General features: G+C 43.0%; 1 protein-coding gene across 1 annotated transcript; it reads left to right on the top strand.

The window, feature by feature from the left end:
* The first annotated feature begins 4,600 nt into the window (after positions 1 to 4,600).
* Positions 4,601 to 20,770, top strand: LOC143626670 (putative fructokinase-7). The gene is made up of 8 exons (XM_077096679.1): positions 4,601 to 4,725; positions 4,814 to 4,865; positions 18,579 to 18,796; positions 18,865 to 19,077; positions 19,255 to 19,452; positions 19,538 to 19,678; positions 20,431 to 20,547; positions 20,630 to 20,770. Exons 2-8 carry the CDS (start codon positions 4,844 to 4,846, stop codon positions 20,759 to 20,761), a joined length of 1,041 nt encoding a protein of 346 aa, XP_076952794.1. The 5' UTR covers positions 4,601 to 4,725; positions 4,814 to 4,843; the 3' UTR covers positions 20,762 to 20,770.
* Positions 20,771 to 20,992: the final 222 nt, after the last annotated feature.

Here is a 20,992-nt window from a genome sequence, read left to right as displayed (position 1 = left end):
GGTAATAACAATCATGGATGATAGTATTGCTAAGTTAAACGAACCGACCATAACGTAAAACTGGTTTATACCTATTTCGTCAATAATAATTCAATTAATCAGGCCTACATCATCTTGGTGCCATCGCCAAACAAACCCCTTTACCTAATTGCGTTATGACAATCGTTAGTTGGTGTTCTTGATTTTTCTTCGGTTGGCTCTGTTATTAACAGTTAAACCCTTCAAATAAAATTGTTACATGTATTATTTTATATGGTTATGATCGTCGTTTCTTCCTCATCAGTAACCCTATGCTTAATTGATTGAACAATGACTGGATTAATCGATTGATCTTTTTAGGGTTCTTTGTTCAAACTATTTATGTTAACGTCTGGTTATATTGGTTATATTATATCGCCCTCATCTCCTAAAAAGCTTAAGGTTTTGTGCGCGATAAGAAGATGACGAACTCATTTTGGGATCCAATCGACAATTTTTTGTCTGAGGATTCAATCGGATTCAAAGGGAAAAGCTAATTAGGGCTCAATAGTTAATTTTGGATCATGGGGACGGGCATATGGGTTTTGGGTAAATGGGTTAATAATATAATAATATAACAGAAATTGCAATGAGATCCCTGAACTATAAGGATGGAAACAAAATATAAAGGGAAAAGCCATGTAGGATATTGAAAAAACCATGTCACTCGCCACATAAGCAAAAACTTAACCCCGTTAAGTTTTTTTAACGCTGGTTTATAAAACAAAAAACATTGAAAAGGTGGGACTGCCAGCGGAAAATACCGAAGATGGGATTATTATTGGCCAATCCATTAAAGGTGAGATTATTTAAATCCAATTTTCCTAATAATAATAAGTAGCTGATCTTGAAGAAAAAGTTGAGTAACGTGGGCTATAATTTTTTTGTTTAAATATAACAGATACATTCAATGAATAAGAGAAAAAAGTTGCTAGATATGTTCATGGCTACCCCTCAACCTATATGAGATAGCTGCTATGAGATATCTCATAATGACTAATGACTACAAGTATTAAGTCAGCCTTCTAATACTCAAAATTACGTATCCCAACTTATACCAAAGCTATCTATGCACGGTTTTGTAGCAATTATAAGAGGCTTTGTTTCCAGAGTTCTGTGTCATGCAAATTTAAGATGATAAAAGAATTACGTAACAATGAGAACAGATCCATATAAAGTTTTTATTAATAACTTTCATTATGGCAAAAGATTATTACAAATAATACAACTAGGCCGTCTAAATAGCAAACACGTAAAAAAGTTATAGCAAGTTTGGAATATAGAGTGATGGAAGGAAGAAATCAAGTCACTCTTTATTCATTAAGTACGCAAAATAAAATAACTAGACTTTGTGTGATTAGACTATTAGAGCATATAGAGTGGACTCATGGAGCATGGGAAAGGAAGGGAAAGAGGGTCCGGACGGAACCCCCCCCCCCCCTTTCTTTGGGCTATCCAGGATATTTTTCCACGGAATCCGGGCTATACAAGTCGGTTTATCTCAGCTCTATTTTGAGTGATTTTTGGGATTTGGGAAGAATTTCGGGGATGTGGAACGACACCATGATGTCTAGGGAAAAATAGAAAGAAAAAAAGAGCAAACGTGATATGGCATGCTAGATAAACCGATAAAATGCGGCAATTTGGGAGGACTCCTATGCGCTTATAAACAAAACAACCATTATGCAACTTACTTTTTAATTAGCATTGGCCTCTTCTTTTAGGTGTAATCACAAATAATCATTCATTAAGGAGTAATGTTTACATCAAAATAGAAGGTAATGAAATGATCTCAAATTTATACATCAGTATATATATAGTACCTTGCATCCGTGAAAATCCATGAATGAACAAGACTATAATCAAATTCTCCTCGGAAAATGATCTCAAATTTATACATCAGTATATATATAGTACTAGTATGGAAGGTAAAAAAAAATGTTCTATCACCTAGTAACAAAAACAGATATTAAAAGTAGGAGTAAACATTGTTTAATTGTCCATTTTTTAACAACTTTAATTAACAACACACACATAGCATGACTAGATATCATAAAAAGTAAGACAAATATTTTTTTTATAAAATAACAAACACAATAACTAGATGTTGTTCATACCCACATCTTGGGCGAGATACTCGTCATTTGTCCCCATTTATAGTTATGAACACGAGTTGGATACATGCTAATTATATAACATAGAAGGCAGGATGCATGTTATCCACGATAGTAGTTGATAACACTAATTAGAATATTAACACAGTGCTAAAAGGCATGCTAATATGTTTTAATAAAAAAACATATACTATTATTAACTACTTTAAACATAAGCAACTATAATATAAGACTATAACTTCGTGTTAAAAACTATTTTGATGTGTTTGCTCGTTCTGACAAATTTTGTGCACTTTGTCGACTCACATCCAGCTAGTAAGCCTCGAGAAGCTTTATCCACTGTGTACCATTGGTTACCTATTCATATTATAACGTTCGATATGCTTAACCCTCCAATAAGGTTCCAAAATGAATAAGAACACTTTAATAAGGGTCAAGTAAATATCAATCCAAATCTCATTGTTGCATAGACAAACACGTTGCAAGCTTGCACACGATCATGTCATGGATAGCTTGAAAAATAAAACAAAGACGAATTCAGGTGGCTAGGGTCAGCGGTCCTTGGACTCGAACCCTAGTTCTGCGTCTGAACTCTGAACACGTGTGGTGACATACTGACATGTCTTTTTCTACCATTTCGATGAGTGGGTGCACTTCTTTAAAATGGTTATATGACACATGGACAACGGAGGATATTAACAAGGATTTCATACTCTCATAAACACGTTCCAAACATCAAAAAAATAGTTATGTTCTACATATAATAAATACAAACACAACATCAAAACATTTTTCCAATTCGTTTACAATGATTAACAAAAGAGTTACATGTTAAAACATGCCTAACTATGATTTAAAACAATTAACATCATCAAACATAAAATAGGTTTGGAAACTATAAAACAATTAACCTTAAAGTATCAAACAAAAAATAGGCTTAAAAAACTATAAAACAATTAATCTCAAAGAATCAAACAAAAATTAGTTTTAATAATAGCTATAATTATGATTTGAGACCATCCAAAAGTCATGCCATCTTTAAGGTCGCTTCTCACCATGGTGCCTTACATAGCAAATTCCATTGCCATTTTTGGCTTCTAGTGTTTACATGTATTTAATATAGAATTTCTATATTATTATTTTAAGTATTTGTTTGTATCGTGTCATATTTGTTTACTGACTTCTCTTTTTAAGTTGAGCTTACGGCTTATACTTTTTAGATAGTGGGCTGTCTCAAAACACTCTTCAAAACTAGTATTTTGATGCATAGTTGTCTCAAATTACACAAAATCTAGCTAGTGATTTAGACAAACAAAATTTAAGAAAATACAAAGAAATTATTGTAGTTTGTTTGTCACTTTTCGATCTTGAATATAAAGTTTATGCGTGTACTTGTATTTTTTTTTAATATGAAATGATAGTATATATCTATTCACGAAATTTGGTTAACATTTTGTTTGTACCATCTTATGAAATATTGTCATTTCACGTTTTCATTTGTTGCGGGAAATTAGTTGGGTCGTGTATATTCGGTTATACAAATCATGTAGGTTATTGAGATATTCCTTGAGCCCCACAAAGGTGTTGTTGATTGACCCATCTGCTAACCAGCTAACGAGACTATCACAAGGAATGCCCCAACCATGAAAAGGCGAACAACCCTTTTGCCCCCTTTCGTTAAAGATGGAAGTTGGATGGAATCGTTGTAACCGCATCAACCACCATGTACTATTCACCTTCGTTGATCTCTCCCGATATGGGTTTTGATTGTCGCGATGGGTACAACTGATCATGGTCTTGTACCTCATTGACTAAAATCACCAACGAAGGCCCGAAGATGAAATGTGGCCGACACGAGCGAACGCGTGCCGTTTTAGGTTGAATAGTTCGGATTCTTAAAGGATGTAAACCGAATCATTAAAATCACATAACTGTGAGCTAACCGAATCATTAAAATCAATAACATTAAGGGATAAAAAGTGTTAAAAATTGATACGTCAATAATCAATACTTAAAAAGACTAAACATATTATATGAGTAATTTCTAAACCACCCTAGTAATAATAAATTGTAATTAACATCAATAAGCTTATGGTGTAGTAGTCATCCAGGTTCGATTCATACTCCCGTCATTCAGTTTGAACCGTATCAGGGTGATGATATGAGACTAGACGAGTACGTGACATTCACTAATTGAGTCCTTGAACCGAACGAGTTTTACCTCACCGTACAGTTGTGCCTTCGGACGAATGTTTACGGGCGTTGGCCTTAGGTGAGGGTTTTCCTCAGATCGAAAGACGAGCACATCACAATTTAGCCAGTTTCATATTTGAAGGACTCGTGGGTAAAAAAAAGTTAAAAATAATAAAATAATAATAAAAGACAAAAACAAGGTGTATGTATGTATGTAAACAAGCGTGCGATCTATGTGCTCGTAGTCTCCGTATGACAACTGAAATCTAGAGGAAAAATCGAATCAATCAAGATCTTCGTCTTCATCATCTTTGACACATTTTCAATTCAATATTAATACCCGCAGACATTTTCTCTTCATTTTTACAATTACAAACACACCCTCTTCTCCACTCTTCTGGTAATTCTTTCTCTCTTATTCAAATCATCAAGATCACATTCATTACCCTTAACTGTAATTACCCAATTCATTAATTTCAAATTTACAGGTGTTAATTGTGTACCCAATTCACACCCACATGGCGGACATACCCACTTCAGGTTAGTAATATTTTCTTTGTCTTTTTCTATTTGGGTAGTTGGGTATTCTTTGATCTGTTATTGATTGAATGTTTACTTGTTTCTGGATCGGATCTGTTCTTGATTGCATGTATGAGTATATGATCTAATTTCTTGCTTAAAACTTAAAACTAAAAACACATTCTGTTTATTTTGTTTTGAAATTGATTAAGATGAAAGTTTGTTATTGGATTTTGGTTAGTGAAGAGGTAGGTCCCAGCAGAGCCCAGTTGGACCCGCAAGACTCACCTTGAAGAGGGACGTCTGCGCAAGGACCAACTGCTTCCGCAGGACCCACCATGCTCAGAGATGAAGACCTTACGCGCAGTACGCCAGCTGTTCCCGCAGGGAAAGCCTCCCAATGGTGAAGTACCCCGCTTGTTCCCGCAGCTGCGGATACAAGCCATCAGGGAAGGCTACCCGCACTAATAGCAAGGCTACACGCACAAGGCACTAACTCGATACTTCAGTAGTCACCTGAAGGAATGAGCATGGCGGGAACACTCCCGCCCAAATGAGCCAGTCCGTATGCTTCTGGAAGATCTTTTGTACTATACCTGCCAAGGTATGGGCAAAATAGACGATCTGACCAAAACAGCCCATGAACCAATCACAGGGCGACAGCTCACCGACAACAGTACGAGGAGGAGCACCCTCTAGTACTGTTTGTCACTATTAGCCGCTGCCTACTCACCAACCCTCACTGAGGGACGTGCATAGCCTACAGTTGGTGGAACAGTGCATAGCCGGCAGTAAAGGAACAGTATACAGCCGGCCTTGTCACTATCGGCCGCAGCCTATCCACCAACCAGCATGGCTTGTGCGTAACCCACTGTTGGTAGAACAGGAATACTATTCAGCCGGCTGTACCTTCTTGGAAACCTACCTTCGGCTATAAATACTCCAACACCTTGGAATGGTAAGGACATTATCTGATATCGCATTATCTTATCTTCTCTAGCAATCTCTTAATATACACTTATATTCAGAGCAATCTAGTCTGATTCTCACGCCGGAGGGTGGTCACAAGGAGGAATCCCCCCCTTCTCAGTGACGAGCTTACGGTCTGTTTTGCAGGTCACCTGAAGAACAACTTTCTTTGCTGGACCTCATCCTCGTGGGAAACATCTATTTAACCCCCAGATTATCCGTAATATGCCCGGGGTCGATTAGTGTTTCTTCATTGGCGCCATCCGTGCATAAAAGCTAGAACTAATTCTTAGTTTTTTCAAAATTTCTGAAGAAATGGTTAACGTTACTCCGGTCCCAAAGCCAGTAAGTGACCAAGAAACCCCGGTAACCACAACCCCAGCAACTGGGGGGAACACCGGCGGTTATACAAATTTTACGAACACTACCCCGGTTACCCAAGCCAGGACAAGTGCAGTAAACAATATTTCACTGGGGTTCACTGATGCCCAGTTGGAGAAACGGACGAGGGTCCCTCGCCAAACACTCGATCAAGTTAAGGCGTGGGCCGAAACACGTCAGAAAGAGTTCCAAGCTGAGTTGGATGAACGTTTGCGTTCACTTCAACAGGCTGACGAATTCGGCAGTACTCGCCAACATCTCAACATGAACAGTGAGTGCGAGTACTCGGACGATGAGCGGGAAGAATCCGATACCGACGCAAACCCTCGCCATAAGGCAAAAGGGAAGCGTAAGGAAATGGACTTCCAACCGACAAGGAATTTTGGAGAAACCTTTAAACCAACGAACGCGGGGAGAAACCCACGTGACTTCTCCAAAACCTTTAGACCAACTGCTGCAAATGCAGGAAAGTCCAAGTTTGCAAGGGACATTGCGGAAGCAATCGCCCCGAGAAGTGCCAAACAAATGTCCAACATCGGCACTTATGATGGTCTATCCGACCCAGACGACCACTTGAACAGATTCATTGCGGGGGCAACCGTCAGTTACTGGACGGAACCCACGTGGTGTTATATGTTCCAGATGACTCTGGTTGGAGCGGCCAGGGCATGGTTCGATCGTTTACCGGTCCACCACATCTATGATTGGGCGGACTTTCAGAACAAGTTCAGCCAACACTTCAGCCAACAGAGGAAATATACTGAAGAACAGTGGACGATCCTCAACTGCGTTAGAGAGGAGGATGAATCTTTACTAGACTTCATCACTCGCTTCAACTCCAAAAAGCTGAGTCTGGGCAACATAAGTGAAGATCTTGTTCGCGCCGCTTTCATCCAGGGCGCCGAATACCCAGAGCTTATCCGCACGTTGACGGGTAAGGACGGCATGCCATCCACATGGGATGCCATCATGACGGCGGCCAAGCGCTTTGCCGAGACAGAGAAGCAACTGGGTAGGGATCTTCCCCAGAGTACACACCTCTACACGCAGAGGACCAGAGAAAACAATGTTCGGATCGCCCGGCAGAACAAAAAGAGGAAGCTAGGTATTTGGCAGTCAAGGGTAAACTTTGACACCTCATCCAGCTCTCGCCCTCTTGTTGGCGGAAGGGATAACACACACCCTTCAAGCCGAAAACACCGGTGGACGCCACTCACCAAAAGCGTCACGGAGATATTTGCCACCGAAAAACTACCATGGCCAAAAGCACCAATGATCCGGCAGCGACCTAATGCGGATCAAAGCAAATCCTGTGACTTCCACGGGACAAAGGGTCATAGTACGGAGGAGTGTACATCCTTGAAGGATATTGTTGAAACATTCGTCAAGGATGGAAGACTTGCACACCTTGTGGCATCAATCAAGAAGGGAGGAAGGAATGATAACCGGTACAGAGGCAACGGACGAAAGCCCGTTGACATCAGCATCAACATGGTTCATGGCAACATCAGAGGAAGAAAAAGGCGAGCGACAGAACCATGCGCGTGGAAGGAAGCTGAAGTGCGCTTCCCGCGAGTGCCAGGAGGACCCAGCAAAGAAGGCCCTATCGTCATCAAAAGCCAGCTGGGGCACTACATCACTTCTCGCACTCTTGCTGACAACGGCGCCTCGTCAACGGTGATGTACAGGCAGTTCTTCGACAAGCTAGATGACGAAGACAAGGAACGCCTGGAAACGGTCTACGCCTCGATGGAAGGGTTCGACGGCAGCACAAACACCCCCCTGGGTATCCTATCTTTCCCCGTCACTCTTACGGACGGGAATCACTCACGCACAGAAGATGTGGATTTTGTCGTGATGAGGAAGCCACACCACACATACGACATTCTCTTCGGAAGAGACGGGATGGCAAGATTCAACGCCGTGGTATCTTCAGTCCACGGCATGATGGAATGGCCAACAGCTGAGGGTGTAGCGATGATCACCGGCATTCCCCAGGTATGCATCGCATCTGTCTCATCTAAACCCAAACCAAAGATGGCTAAACCAACCATCACCGAACCGGAAAAATGGGCCTTCAATGGCAAATACCCTGACCAGGCCGTTACCATTGGCCCAACAGTTGTTGATCCCACGCGCACCTTACTCAAACGCTTACTACAGAAAAACGCTGACATCTTCGCGTGAACACCAGCTGACATGACTGGCGTACCCCGAAGTAAGGCAGAGCATAAGCTCAAGTGCGACCCGGCTGTTACGCCAGTCGTACAAAAGCGCAGAGTAATGGGGCCAGAACAAACTAACGCGTGTAGAACCCAAGTCAAGGAACTCCTTGACGCAGGCATCGTACGCGTTAGCAGATATCAAACATGGGTTGCGAATCCCGTTATGGTACCGAAGAATAACAAACAATGGCGCATGTGCATAGATTTCAAGGACTTAAACAAAGCATGCCCCAAAGATTGTTATCCGTTATCCGAAATTGATCTTAAGGTGGATTCGTTAGCACCGTTTCGCCTTAAATGCTTCCTGGATGCGTATAAGGGGTACCATCAAATCCACATGGCCATTGATGATCTGGACAAAACCGCTTTTCGGACGCCCGATGTCACATTTTGTTATCAAATGATGCCATTTGGACTTAAGAACGCCGGGTCCACATACCAACGCCTGATGGACAACCAGTTTCATGCCCAAATTGGGAGGAACTTGGAAGTCTACATGGATGACTTGGTCATCAAAAGCCCTGACGCAGAAGCGATGTTGAAAGACATCGAAGAAACTTTCAACACGCTCAGGAAGATAAACATGAAGCTCAACCCAAGCAAGTGTGCCTTTGGAATGGAAGAAGGGAAGTTCTTGGGGGTCATCGTCACTAAAGATGGCTTCAGAGCGAACCCTAAAAAGGTCGAAGCCATTATCAAAATGGAATCACCTACTACCATCAAACAGGCTCAGACACTGAATGGACGACTAGTCGCACTTAATCGCTTTTTGGCAAACCACGCGGATAAGTCGTTTCCTTTCGTGTCAACGTTGAGAAACTGTTTAAAGAAAACGCACTTCCGCTGGACACCAGAAGCGGCAGCAGCTTTTCAGGAGATTCGGTCACGCTTGATCGAACTCCCAACGCTCACAGCACCAAAAGCGGGGGAGGAGTTAATCCTATACCTTTCCGCAACAGATAGAGCAACCGGGGCGGTCCTGCTAGTTGAACGGAAAGGCATCCAGATGCCAATCTATTATGTCAGCCGTATCCTAACAGACGTAGAAACCCGGTACTCTACCCTCGAAAAATTAGTCTTAGCACTTATACACGCTTCACGCAGGTTAAGACGATATTTCCAGGGCCACCCAATCACCATTCTCTCCAACTTCAAACTTGCAAACGTTCTACGCAAACCCGAGTTATCGGGACGCCTAGCCAAATGGGCAATTGACTTGGGGGAATACGCGATAAAGTATAAGCCAAGACCAGCCATAAAAGGCCAGGTTTTGGCCGACTTTATTGCGGAAGTGCCTGCATCGCGGGAAAAAGAGTGCCAGGAAGAGGCTCAACCCTCTCCAGCACAGGACATCAATGATGTCTGGCGACTCTACACTGATGGAGCAGCCAGTAACGAGGGTTCAGGCGCAGGGCTGAAACTAACCAACCCAGCAGGCCAAGAATACACTTACGCTATTCGACTGGATTTTCCAAGTACGAATAACGAAGCCGAGTATGAAGCATCCTTGGCCGGGCTGAGAATTGCGCGTAAGATGGGAGTGAAACACTTGGAAGCCCACGTAGATTCCATGTTAGTAGCCAACCAAATCAACGGGACGTACACGGCCGTGAACGACACAATGTCCCTGTACCTCGCACAAGCAAAAACCCTTATGCGCGATTTTAACGATTGCAAAGTCATACACGTCAAGCGTAGTGAAAACAAATCTGCGGATGCGTTAAGCAAGCTTGCATCATTAGCCTTCACCCACTTGGGAAAGGACATCCGCATTGAACTCCTCGAGGCACCTTCAGTCCCGCACAGGGAAATTTGTGTCATCCAAACCGGCACAGAAACGTGGATGACACCAGTAATAAATTACCTTGCGGCAGGTACACTACCAGAGTCAAAAACACAGGCAAGAAAACTACGCTGTAAAGCACTGAATTATCAACTCATCGATGACATCCTTTACAGACGTAACTTTCTTGGCCCACTCTTAAGATGTGTGGACAACCAAGATGCTAACTACCTCCTAAGGGAAGTACACGAAGGCATCTGTGGAGTACACGCAGGTCCACGCGCTGTTGTAGCTAAGCTAAACAACGCGGGATACTTTTGGCCGGGGATGCATACGGATGTGCTGGCATACATCAGAAAGTGCAGGTCTTGTCAGCTCTACGCACCCAACACGCATCGCCCGAAGAATGAACTTGTTCCAGTCACCTCTTCATGGCCATTTCAGAAGTGGGCCATCGATGTGACAGGCCCATTTCCTACAGCAGCAGGAAATGTTCAGTTCCTAGTGGTAGCCATCGACTACTTCACCAAGTGGATAGAAGCAAAACCCTTAGCCCAAACAACCGCGAAACATATCAAAAAATTTATTTGGGAATTTATTATTTGTCGTTTTGGACTTCCACAGAATTTGGTGAGCGATAACGGTACCAACTTTGCTGACAAGAAGCTACAAAAGTGGCTAGAAGAACTTCAAATCACCCACACTTTTACCTCAGTGGCGCACCCGCAGGGTAATGGTGAGGTAGAAAGAGCAAATAAGAGCATCGTCGAAGGCATAAAGAAAAGACTCTTGGAACAAAGATCCGGCTGGGTGGACGAGCTTCCGCACGTCCTTTGGGCAAACAGAACGCTGAAAAAGGCCAGTACGGGAGAAACCCCGTTCAGTCTCACTTATGGCACTGAAGCCATGGTCCCGGTCGAAATTGGTTTACCCTCACCAAGGGTCTTGATTCAGCCAGAAGACAATAATGCGGAAAGACGGTTAGACCTTATGCTAACCGAGGAACGCAGAGACTTAGCCGCAGTGCGTGAAGAGAACTACAAGCGACAAATGCAAAAGTACTACAACACGCGGGTAAAACTCTGCAACTTCAATGTATGAGACTACATACTGCGTAACAACGAGGCTTCGAACCAACAACGCCCAGGAAAACTGGCCCCGGTCTGGGAAGGGCCATATATTATCAAAGAAGTTCTGGGAAAGGGCGCGTACCGGCTCGAAAGGCTCGATGGCACTTCCATCCCAAGAACATGGAATGGAGCTCAATTACGCAAATGTTACATGTAGATCAATTCCAAACTTGTAAAGAAAAGGCCTAGAGCCACTTCTAATGGAAATGATTCTCCTTTCACAATATGTTGATAGCCTTACCTTTATACTTATGAACTTCCCACACTGATGTGCCGGTATTCACCGCATAAATATGGGAAGAAGTAAGTCGTTACGTGTGGAAGGCGGCAAAACCCGCATAAACACAAAACGGTAAAAATTTCAAAAGAAAAGATGAGGAAAACCTCCACGCAGGTCAGATGTAGGCAAAGTTTAGCCATCCTACTAAGTGCAAGTGACGGTCTTACCCGCACAATCACGAACGAGGAAGCAAAACTTCAACCTATTATCTACCACGTTCAAAGGTTAACTTATTCTAAACACTTAGAAAATTTCAAAGGAAAAGATGAGGAAAACTTCCACGCAGGTCAGATATAAGTAAAGTTAAGCCATCTTACTAAGTGTAAGTGACGGTCATACCCGCACAATCATGAAAGAGGAAGCGAAACATAAACTTATAATCTGCCACGTTAAAAAGTTAACTTATCCAAGTACTAAAGAAATTGCTAAGTTAAAAAAAAAACAAGGCAAGGAATTAGCACATAACCTTTATTCCATCAAAGTTCAAATATTACAAAGATTGCTGGGTGCATACCCGCATACAAAAGAAGCTATACAAAAATAAAAATCTACTCTAATGGTGGAAAGGGATCTTCAGGATCAAGCTTCAGGACCACTTCCACTTGGACCCGCACCATCAGTAGAGCGTGGTGGTTCAAGGAAAGCTTTAAGGATAGCTAGCCCATCATCAGCAGAAGCAACTTCGTTCACCTTCTCCACCACCGGATGCGGGAAGGCGGCATACTGGTTCACTGCTTGGTCATAAACAGCTTCAGTATCCACATCATACAAAGGGAAGTTGGAAGGCGGGATGCCTTTCTCAACGAACCCTAGACCAAGCAGGAAGCCGGCCTTTTCCCCATCCTCATGAGAAGCGTTGAGGGCTGCGCTCATGGCATCGTCGTATGATGTGTCCGTGAAGACTCGATGCACAACCTACAAGAAAAAATACAAGTGTCAGAACCTTTTCTATGTGCAAAGAAAAGTGTAAAGATATGAAATTACGCATACCTGAGACAACGCTTCTCGAAGAAGCCATTCCTTGGTAACCAGAGCTTCCTGGAGGGCAGCTTGAGCTTGGTTACGGGCGCGTTCGGCTTCACTTTTGTTGAGGTTGGCAAGCAACACTTCTTTAGCCGTAGCCTCTTCAACGCCCTTTAGCTTCCGCTCAGTGTGGTCAAGCACCCCCCTCTGGTCCAAGATCTCTTGGAGCTTCTTGGCGTCTTCCATCGCCAAGGCATCATGAGCCTGTTGGAGCGCCTCTAGTTTGGCTTTAAGTTCCTCATTCTCGAGGCATAGAGGCTCAGCAACAGCTTCAGCCTTGGTGGCCCTTTCAGTTGCGTTCCGAGCAGTTTCCTTAGCCAGCCGAAGCTGTTCGTTAACAGCTTGGGCAGCCTTGGAACGGGCCTCGAGACGGGCCTGAACTTCAACTTCAAGGGCCTTGAAGGCCTTCTCCTTCTCCGCAGCAACGGCGGAGAGCCTCCTATTCTCCTCCCGGACAGCCCGCGCCTGAGCTACTTCTTGGATACGAGCTGCTTTTAACTTGTCGTTTTCACGACAAAGCAGCTCGACGCGCGGCTGCATCCGGGCCAGGAGAACCCGAAGCTCATTGGTTAGCTTACCCTCCTGGTAGCTAGCCATGGCTTCCCCCAACGCACCACTGGGAGCTGCGTGACGAGCCCACTCCACGCACTCCACAGGCGTGCGAAGGGTTGTTCCTCGGCGGATGTTCCATCGTGGAACATACACTTCATTGGAATCCGACACTGCAAAAAACAAAAAGCAGTTAGGAAAAGATGATATATAAAAAAAAAAAAAAGAGGCCAAAAGAACCCTACGCACCTGTAGGGTCGACAACAGGCCGATAGCCGCCAAACCCATCACCTGAACCCAAGGGAAATCCATCCAAGAGGTCAGGCAGATGGGAAGGAGGCAGAGGTTGGCGAGAAGCCCCAAGCATACCTGAAGGATCGGCCGTAGCTGCCGACGTCGGAGGAGGCATGGAGGCCGCCGCGGTAGAAACCAACGGAGGTGAACTCACCGGAGGTGAACTCGCAACCGTGGTCGCCGCTGCGGAAGTACCCGCAGGAATAGCCACCGCCGGCTTAGTAACAGATTCAGTAAATATGGCACTGACAGCCGGCGGAGATGTCATCGCAGTTGGAACAGTTGGCTCAACTGGGTGAGCAACTGAACCAACTGAAGCAGGCGCAGCCGCCTGGGTCATCGCCTCAGGTAGGTTGACCAAACCTACCGTCATGGGTCCGGAGGTGCTCCTCCCCGCTCCACCCTGGAATGCGGTAGCATCCACGCCTGCACAAAGAAGATATAAGTACAATGGCGAAAAGATATGAAAAAAGTAAAGTTTGTACTTACGGGTTTTCTTGAGCCTAAAAGTGCGAAAAGGCGGGGACGAACCCGATGGAGCCGATCTCTTCACGCCGCTCACCGTCGTTGTCCTGGGCTGCTCGGAGGTGACGGTCATCTCAGCCTCCGGAGCAGTGGTCTTATCACCACCAGGGTTCCCCGCCACCTCCTCGCTCTCAGTCTCCGAATCAGACCGAGGCACCGGATCGGCAGTGGAGGCAACCTTCGCCTTCCCCTTCCCGCCAGCAACCTTCTTCTTCCGCACCAACGGAGGACCATCTGCGGATTCCTCATCAGAAGATGACAAAATTAGAGGAATTCCAGCAGAGGTTTCAGCATTGAGAGGTCGAGGGTTGAATAACGCCTTACCTGGCCGCGCGGCACTCAGAATAGGGTGGCCTGGCGGGTAGACCTCCACAAACCGATCCCTCGTTTGCTCCAAGATGGGCAACTCGTTCTCATCGAGAGCACGAGTACCCATCCGAGCGGGACCATCACTCTCCTGCGGCTGCAGGAGAGACTGCAAATCGTTTCCCTCTGAAAATAAACAGGAAAGAAGTTAGAAGAAATTCTAAATCAACAAAAAGAAATGAAGCATACCGTAAGGGACAGAGTTCAAACCGTATTCAAGGACGATCGGGATCTTTTGCGCCTCCGCATCCTTCCACACCCGGCTCATCCCGAGCATCACCATCCCGGACTCCGCAAAGCGGTAAACCGGAGATTGGACTCGGGATATCTTTTGAGAACCATTCCGCCTCCTGGTAGTTGGAGGCGTGAAGGCTGGGGAGTGCTTGCCCATTCTTGAACTTCATGGCAATGGGGATGGCGCGAGCGGAGATATAAAAGAACTCTCGCTTCCATGAACGAAGACTGCGCTCGGTTGCGCAAATCTTCAAACCCTTGATCCGGGTTATCAGAGTATACCACCCCTGGATGCACCTCCAAGAATAGAAGGTCATCAGGCGGTTGACGAAGGGCTCAACGCCCAGAATCCGGCACACCCACTCGAAGTGGCGAATCTTCGCGATCGCCATCGGGTGTACCTCGGTCAGGTGTACACCGTGCCTCTCCAGAACACGGTACACAAACTTCGTCAAGGGGAACCTAAGATTCCCATAGATAAAGAATGCGGCATATACCCCGATCTTGCCTCTGGGGGCATCATACACCGTCTGGTGAGGTTCAGGAAACTCAGGCTCGAAAGACTCGAGCATGAACTTCCTGACGATGTACTGATATAGATCGACAGGCAGAGCACACTGGCACTCGCCAGCAGTACTCTTGTCATCCTTGTCGGACGTGGATGACGGGTTCTCGGCGTACACCCCAGCCTCCTCGGCTGTAGCCTCAAGATCGTGAGCAGAAGACATCTTGCAGGTATGAAAGAAGAAAACGATTTCAAGAGAATGCTCGACTGAAAAGGTGAGTATTCACCGGAAATCGTTTAGAAGATGAAGAGAAAAGTGAGTGTGGATTACAAAGGAGCCTCTCCCCCTTTATATACTAATCGCAATCAATGCGATGAATTTAATGCGGAAGAGAGAAAAATCGCAGGTGCAATGAAACTATGACACGTGGCAAAGAGCAAGCTGGCAACATCTGTTGAAAGGACGCGTGCCATTAATTTCGCGGCCACGCGCCCGAAAAATCGCGCCCACGCGCCTGAAAAAGCGTCTGGAATGACCATGTACTGTCACATCGCCATAACTTCCTGCACGTCCTGACACAGTCAGAAGAAACCGTCGGACGACGTTTCAACAGTTTGGACTGTTCTTATCCTTTCACCAACTCTTCGAATTTCAAAATTTCAAAAAGATTCAAAAGTAAGCGGGAAAATACCCCTTACCTTGGCAACCAAAAAACTATAAGACAGGTGTGAGTACAGTGTTAAGGCAAAACCCTTCACATACTTAGCACCTGCAGGGAATTGAAGCCAAGAATACCTCGGCGACCAAGTAACTATAAGACGGGTGTGGGTACAGTGTTAAGGCAAAACCCTTCACATACTTAGCACCCGCAGGGAATTGACGCCAGGAATACCTTGGAAGTAAAGTAACCGTAAGACGAGTGCGGGTACAGTGTCAAGGCAAAACCCTTCACATACCTAGCGCTCCGCAGGGAATTGAAACCAAGAAGGATCTTCTGGGCCATGCTTGCGGAAACGGGAATAACATCCCCGCATAGCGGGAACGTCGAGAACTATATTGTTTGAAACTCCAAGATGGAATTGGTGGTTTTAACATAATTGATCACTATGTTCAAAACTACCAAAACCTTATGGAGAATCCACAAGTGGGACTTGACGCTCCTAACTTGCGAGGAGGTTACAGACCTACCCGCATCATACCCAAAGATCAAGCAGAAAAGTCGGGAATTTCTGCGTGGCATTAGGAAAACCGCGGGAGGAATCCCCACGGAAAACCTTAAAACTAAAAACCCTTTTCAAAACCCCTTTCTAAAGTCCAAAAGTTCACCTCACTTATTAGTAATTCATGAGAAGAACATTGGACTGGGGGGACTTGAAGAGGTAGGTCCCAGCAGAGCCAAGTTGGACCCGCAAGACTCACCTTGAAGAGGGACGTCTGCGCAAGGACCAACTGCTTCCGCAGGACCCACCATGCTCAGAGATGAAGACCTTACGCGCAGTACGCCAGCTGTTCCCGCAGGGAAAGCCTCCTAATGGTGAAGTACCCCGCTTGTTCCCGCAGCTGCGGATACAAGCCATCAGGGAAGGCTACCCGCACTAATAGCAAGGCTACACGCACAAGGCACTAACTCGATACTTCAGTAGTCACCTGAAGGAATGAGCATGGCGGGAACACTCCCGCCCAAATGAGCCAGTCCGTATGCTTCTGGAAGATCTTTTGTACTATACCTGCCAAGGTATGGGCAAAATAGACGATCTGACCAAAACAGCCCATGAACCAATCACAGGGCGACAGCTCACCGACAACAGTACGAGGAGGAGCACCCTCTAGTACTGTTTGTCACTATTAGCCGCTGCCTACTCACCAACCCTCACTGAGGGACGTGCATAGCCTACAGTTGGTGGAACAGTGCATAGCCGGCAGTAAAGGAACAGTATACAGCCGGCCTTGTCACTATCGGCCGCAGCCTATCCACCAACCAGCATGGCTTGTGCGTAACCCACTGTTGGTAGAACAGGAATACTATTCAGCCGGCTGTACCTTCTTGGAAACCTACCTTCGGCTATAAATACTCCAACACCTTGGAATGGTAAGGACATTATCTGATATCGCATTATCTTATCTTCTCTAGAAATCTCTTAATATACACTTATATTCAGAGCAATCTAGTCTGATTCTCATGCCGGAGGGTGGTCACAAGGAGGAATCCCCCCCTTCTCAGTGACGAGCTTACGGTCTGTTTTGCAGGTCACCTGAAGAACAACTTTCTTTGCTGGACCTCATCCTCGTGGGAAACATCTATTTAACCCCCAGATTATCCGTAATCTGCCCGGGGTCGATTAGTGTTTCTTCAGTTAGACACAGAGTTACAGATAGATGATTGTTAATGGTTTCTTTTGTTGTGATTTCAGTTAACAGCTTGTGTAATTCTTGTTATGATTTGGAATTTTGGATTTTTTTTTATTTTCAAGAAAATAATTTGTTCACCTAAGTAGATCCGGTTATTGATTTTATAGTTGTATGTGTAGTAATTGTCAACCCTAGCTAGATGTGGTGGGCTAAACGGGTTGTGTAACGGGTCAAAGTTGACTCGGGTCAAAATGAGTTATTTTTGGTATTTTGTACCGGTTGGGGCGGATTAGGATGACCCGCGTCAGTTTTTGTTTAACAAATTGTTTTTTTTCTTAAGTTTTTTAGTGTGCCAAGTAGAATGAAATGACAATGGCCTATTTCCAATAAAAATGAACTTTGGTCTAGTTTTGACCCGTTTGACCCGTTAGAAATAAAATAATGAATCCAATTGACCCATCTAAGTAAATGGGTCCAGATTTCCATCTCTTATAACATATCTTTAATGTTTGCTTCAAGAATCAAGACTGGTCCTTTTAAGCGGCTAATCAAGATGTGGCGATACGACAGGCTAAACGGGTTGTGTAACGGGAGTTATTTTTGGTTTTTTTTTGGTACCATTTGGGGCGTATTGGGATGACCCGTCTCAGTTTTTGTCTAAAATTTAAGTTTTTCATAAATATTTAGTGTCAAGTAGAATGATAATAACCATAATACTTTATAAAAATACACTTTGGTCTAGTTTTGATGTATTTGACTAGTCAACCTATTTGACCCTTTAGAAATATAAATGATGAAGATCATTGATCCAATCATAAGTAAACCGGTCAAAATTGAGTTTTTTTTTTCATTTTTTTTTAAATATTTAGGTACCATTCGGAGTGGGTTGGATGACACACATCAGTTTTTGTCAAAAATTAATTTTTCCATAGCTATTTATCATGTCAAATAAAATGACAATAAAACTATAACACTTTAATAAAAATACACTTTGGTCCAGTTTCAACCCATTTGATCCGTTAGAAATAAAATGATGACCCCATTTGTCTTAGTCACAAGTAAACGGGTCAAAATTTTCTGCTTGTTTTGTACTAATCAGGACAAACTTTCGTGCACTCAGATGGTTCAAAACACTTACCTGTGTATTCAAACGGAAGCCAAGAAAAAAACGGTTCACTCGTTGTATGTTTTGGGGAAATGTTAATCGATTTCGTGCCTTCAGTTTCCGGGGTGTCACTTGCAGAAGCACCCGCCTTCCAAAAAGCCCCCGGTGGGGCCCCTGCTAATGTTGCTGTTGGTATTTCAAGATTAGGTGGTTCATCTGCTTTCATAGGCAAGGTATAATGAGTAAAAAAAAATTAAAACTAAAATTTATTATTTTTGATTTAATATTTACATTTTTTTAGGTGGGTGATGATGAATTTGGACATATGTTAGCTGACATTTTAAAGGAAAACAAAGTCAACAACTCGGGTATGCGGTTTGACCAAAAAGCAAGAACCGCTCTTGCTTTCGTTACTCTTAGATCGAATGGTGAACGAGAATTTATGTTTTTTCGTAATCCGAGTGCCGATATGCTTCTTCATGAATCAGAACTTGATGTCAATCTTATTAAACAGGTGAGTTTTTATATTTAAGTTTGTACTAATCATATAATTAATTGTGTAAGTTTGTACACAAAATAGTCATTCTTGTGAACATATTATTTGACTCCTAAATAATCTGATTTTTTTTTTTTTATATATATTTTCATATAATAATCAGCTAATGATCTAAGTTATGATATATTTTAACAGGCAAGTATATTCCACTATGGTTCTATTAGTTTAATAGAAGAACCGTGCAAATCAACACATTTAGCTGCAATGGAGATCGCAAAGAAATCGGGTAGCATTCTCTCGTATGATGTGAATTTAAGATTACCATTATGGCCCTCAGAAGATGCAGCTAGAGATGGTATAATGAGCATTTGGGATCAAGCTGATGTCATCAAGGTACCAAGGACATAAAAGTAAATATACATATTACACGCTTATCACCTTTTTAACTAATGGTGAAGCCATATGTTTATATAAACAGGTTAGCGAGGATGAAATTACGTTTTTGACCCGAGGTGACGATCCGTATGATGATAATGTGGTGTTGAATAAGCTTTTTCATCCCAATCTTAAGCTTTTGCTTGTGAGTGAAGGGCCCGATGGGTGTAGATATTACACACAGGTAAGGATTCTTGTTTTTTTTAAGGTTTTATTTGTGTTTTGCGAGATTCGGTTTAGTATAAACGGGTTGGGTCGAACCTGTGAACCCGTTTAATTAAACGAGTTGTGTTCGTGTCACATTATATTTTTATTAATGTGTTTGATGTCATAAGTTAAATTGGTTGGGTAACATTTAAAACTTAAAATATCAATTGACATAAAGTTGTAACTTTAATATACATTTGTAATTTTGTTGTAAAATTGTAATTTACAGTTTTAAAGTATTAGTAGTTGAACAAATGAGAAATAAAATAAATTCGGGTTAAACGAGTTCGGGTCAGTTCAGGGTTGACCAGCGAACCTTTTTAAATAAACGGGTCTTGTTCATGTCAACCCAACGGGTTCTTGGGTTGGCCACTTTAACCCATTTATTTTATTTTTTAAATCAAGATAATAAAAATATAATTATATTTATTTTATTTTTTTAACCCATTTATTTTATTTTATTTTTTAACCCATTTATGTTCATGTTTATTTTTTTATTTTTTTGTGTCATAAGTTAAATCAAAATAAGATTTTATAATAAAAATATAATTGGTTTATAAAAATATACATTTGTAAATTTTGTTGCAAAATTGTAATAAAGTATTAACAGGTAAAAAACACGATTTTTGGGTCGTGTTGGGTCGGACCCACCAACCCGTAAACACAACCAATTTAGCACCTCTAATTATGATGGACCCGTTTAAATGGATAATATTATGTTTTGTGCAGAAATTCAAGGGAAGAGTATCGGGCGTTAAAGTAAAGCCCGTCGACACGACGGGTGCTGGTGATGCATTTGTCGGTGGAATATTAAGTGTTTTAGCTTTGGATACAGATCTTTATAAGGTACAATATTAACTGTTTTTCGCCTTCTTCTTGTTGGTTAAATGGGGCCCACAATAATAATATTTTGTTATTGTAAATGTAGGATGAAACAAAACTAAGAGAAGCGCTTCTTTTTGCAAACGCGTGTGGGGCCATAACCGTGACAAAAAAAGGAGCAATTCCGGCAATGCCTACGCGCGATGAAGTCTACAAAATCTTGAAATGTGACGGTTGAGGAATTAGTTGTGACGGTTGAGGAATTAGTCGGTGTGATGTTAATAAAACGAGCGGTAAAAAAAAGGGTTTTATTTGAATCAAACCCTGCAATGTACAAGTGGTATCTGCATCGGTGGCGGTTTTAGTTGTACGTTGAAGGGGGTTCTGTTTTGGTGATTTGTAAGACGTTTTCTAGACACGAGTCAAATTTGTACTATTTTTCGATATATCAACACTGTTGGTAATGAAA

Source organism: Bidens hawaiensis, unplaced genomic scaffold (assembly GCF_021521415.1).
Source record: "Bidens hawaiensis isolate Kalapana, Puna unplaced genomic scaffold, B.hawaiensis_p1.1 tig00000458_1, whole genome shotgun sequence".
Classification (NCBI taxonomy): domain Eukaryota; kingdom Viridiplantae; phylum Streptophyta; class Magnoliopsida; order Asterales; family Asteraceae; genus Bidens; species Bidens hawaiensis.
This window is presented reverse-complemented; position numbering and strand designations above follow the sequence as displayed.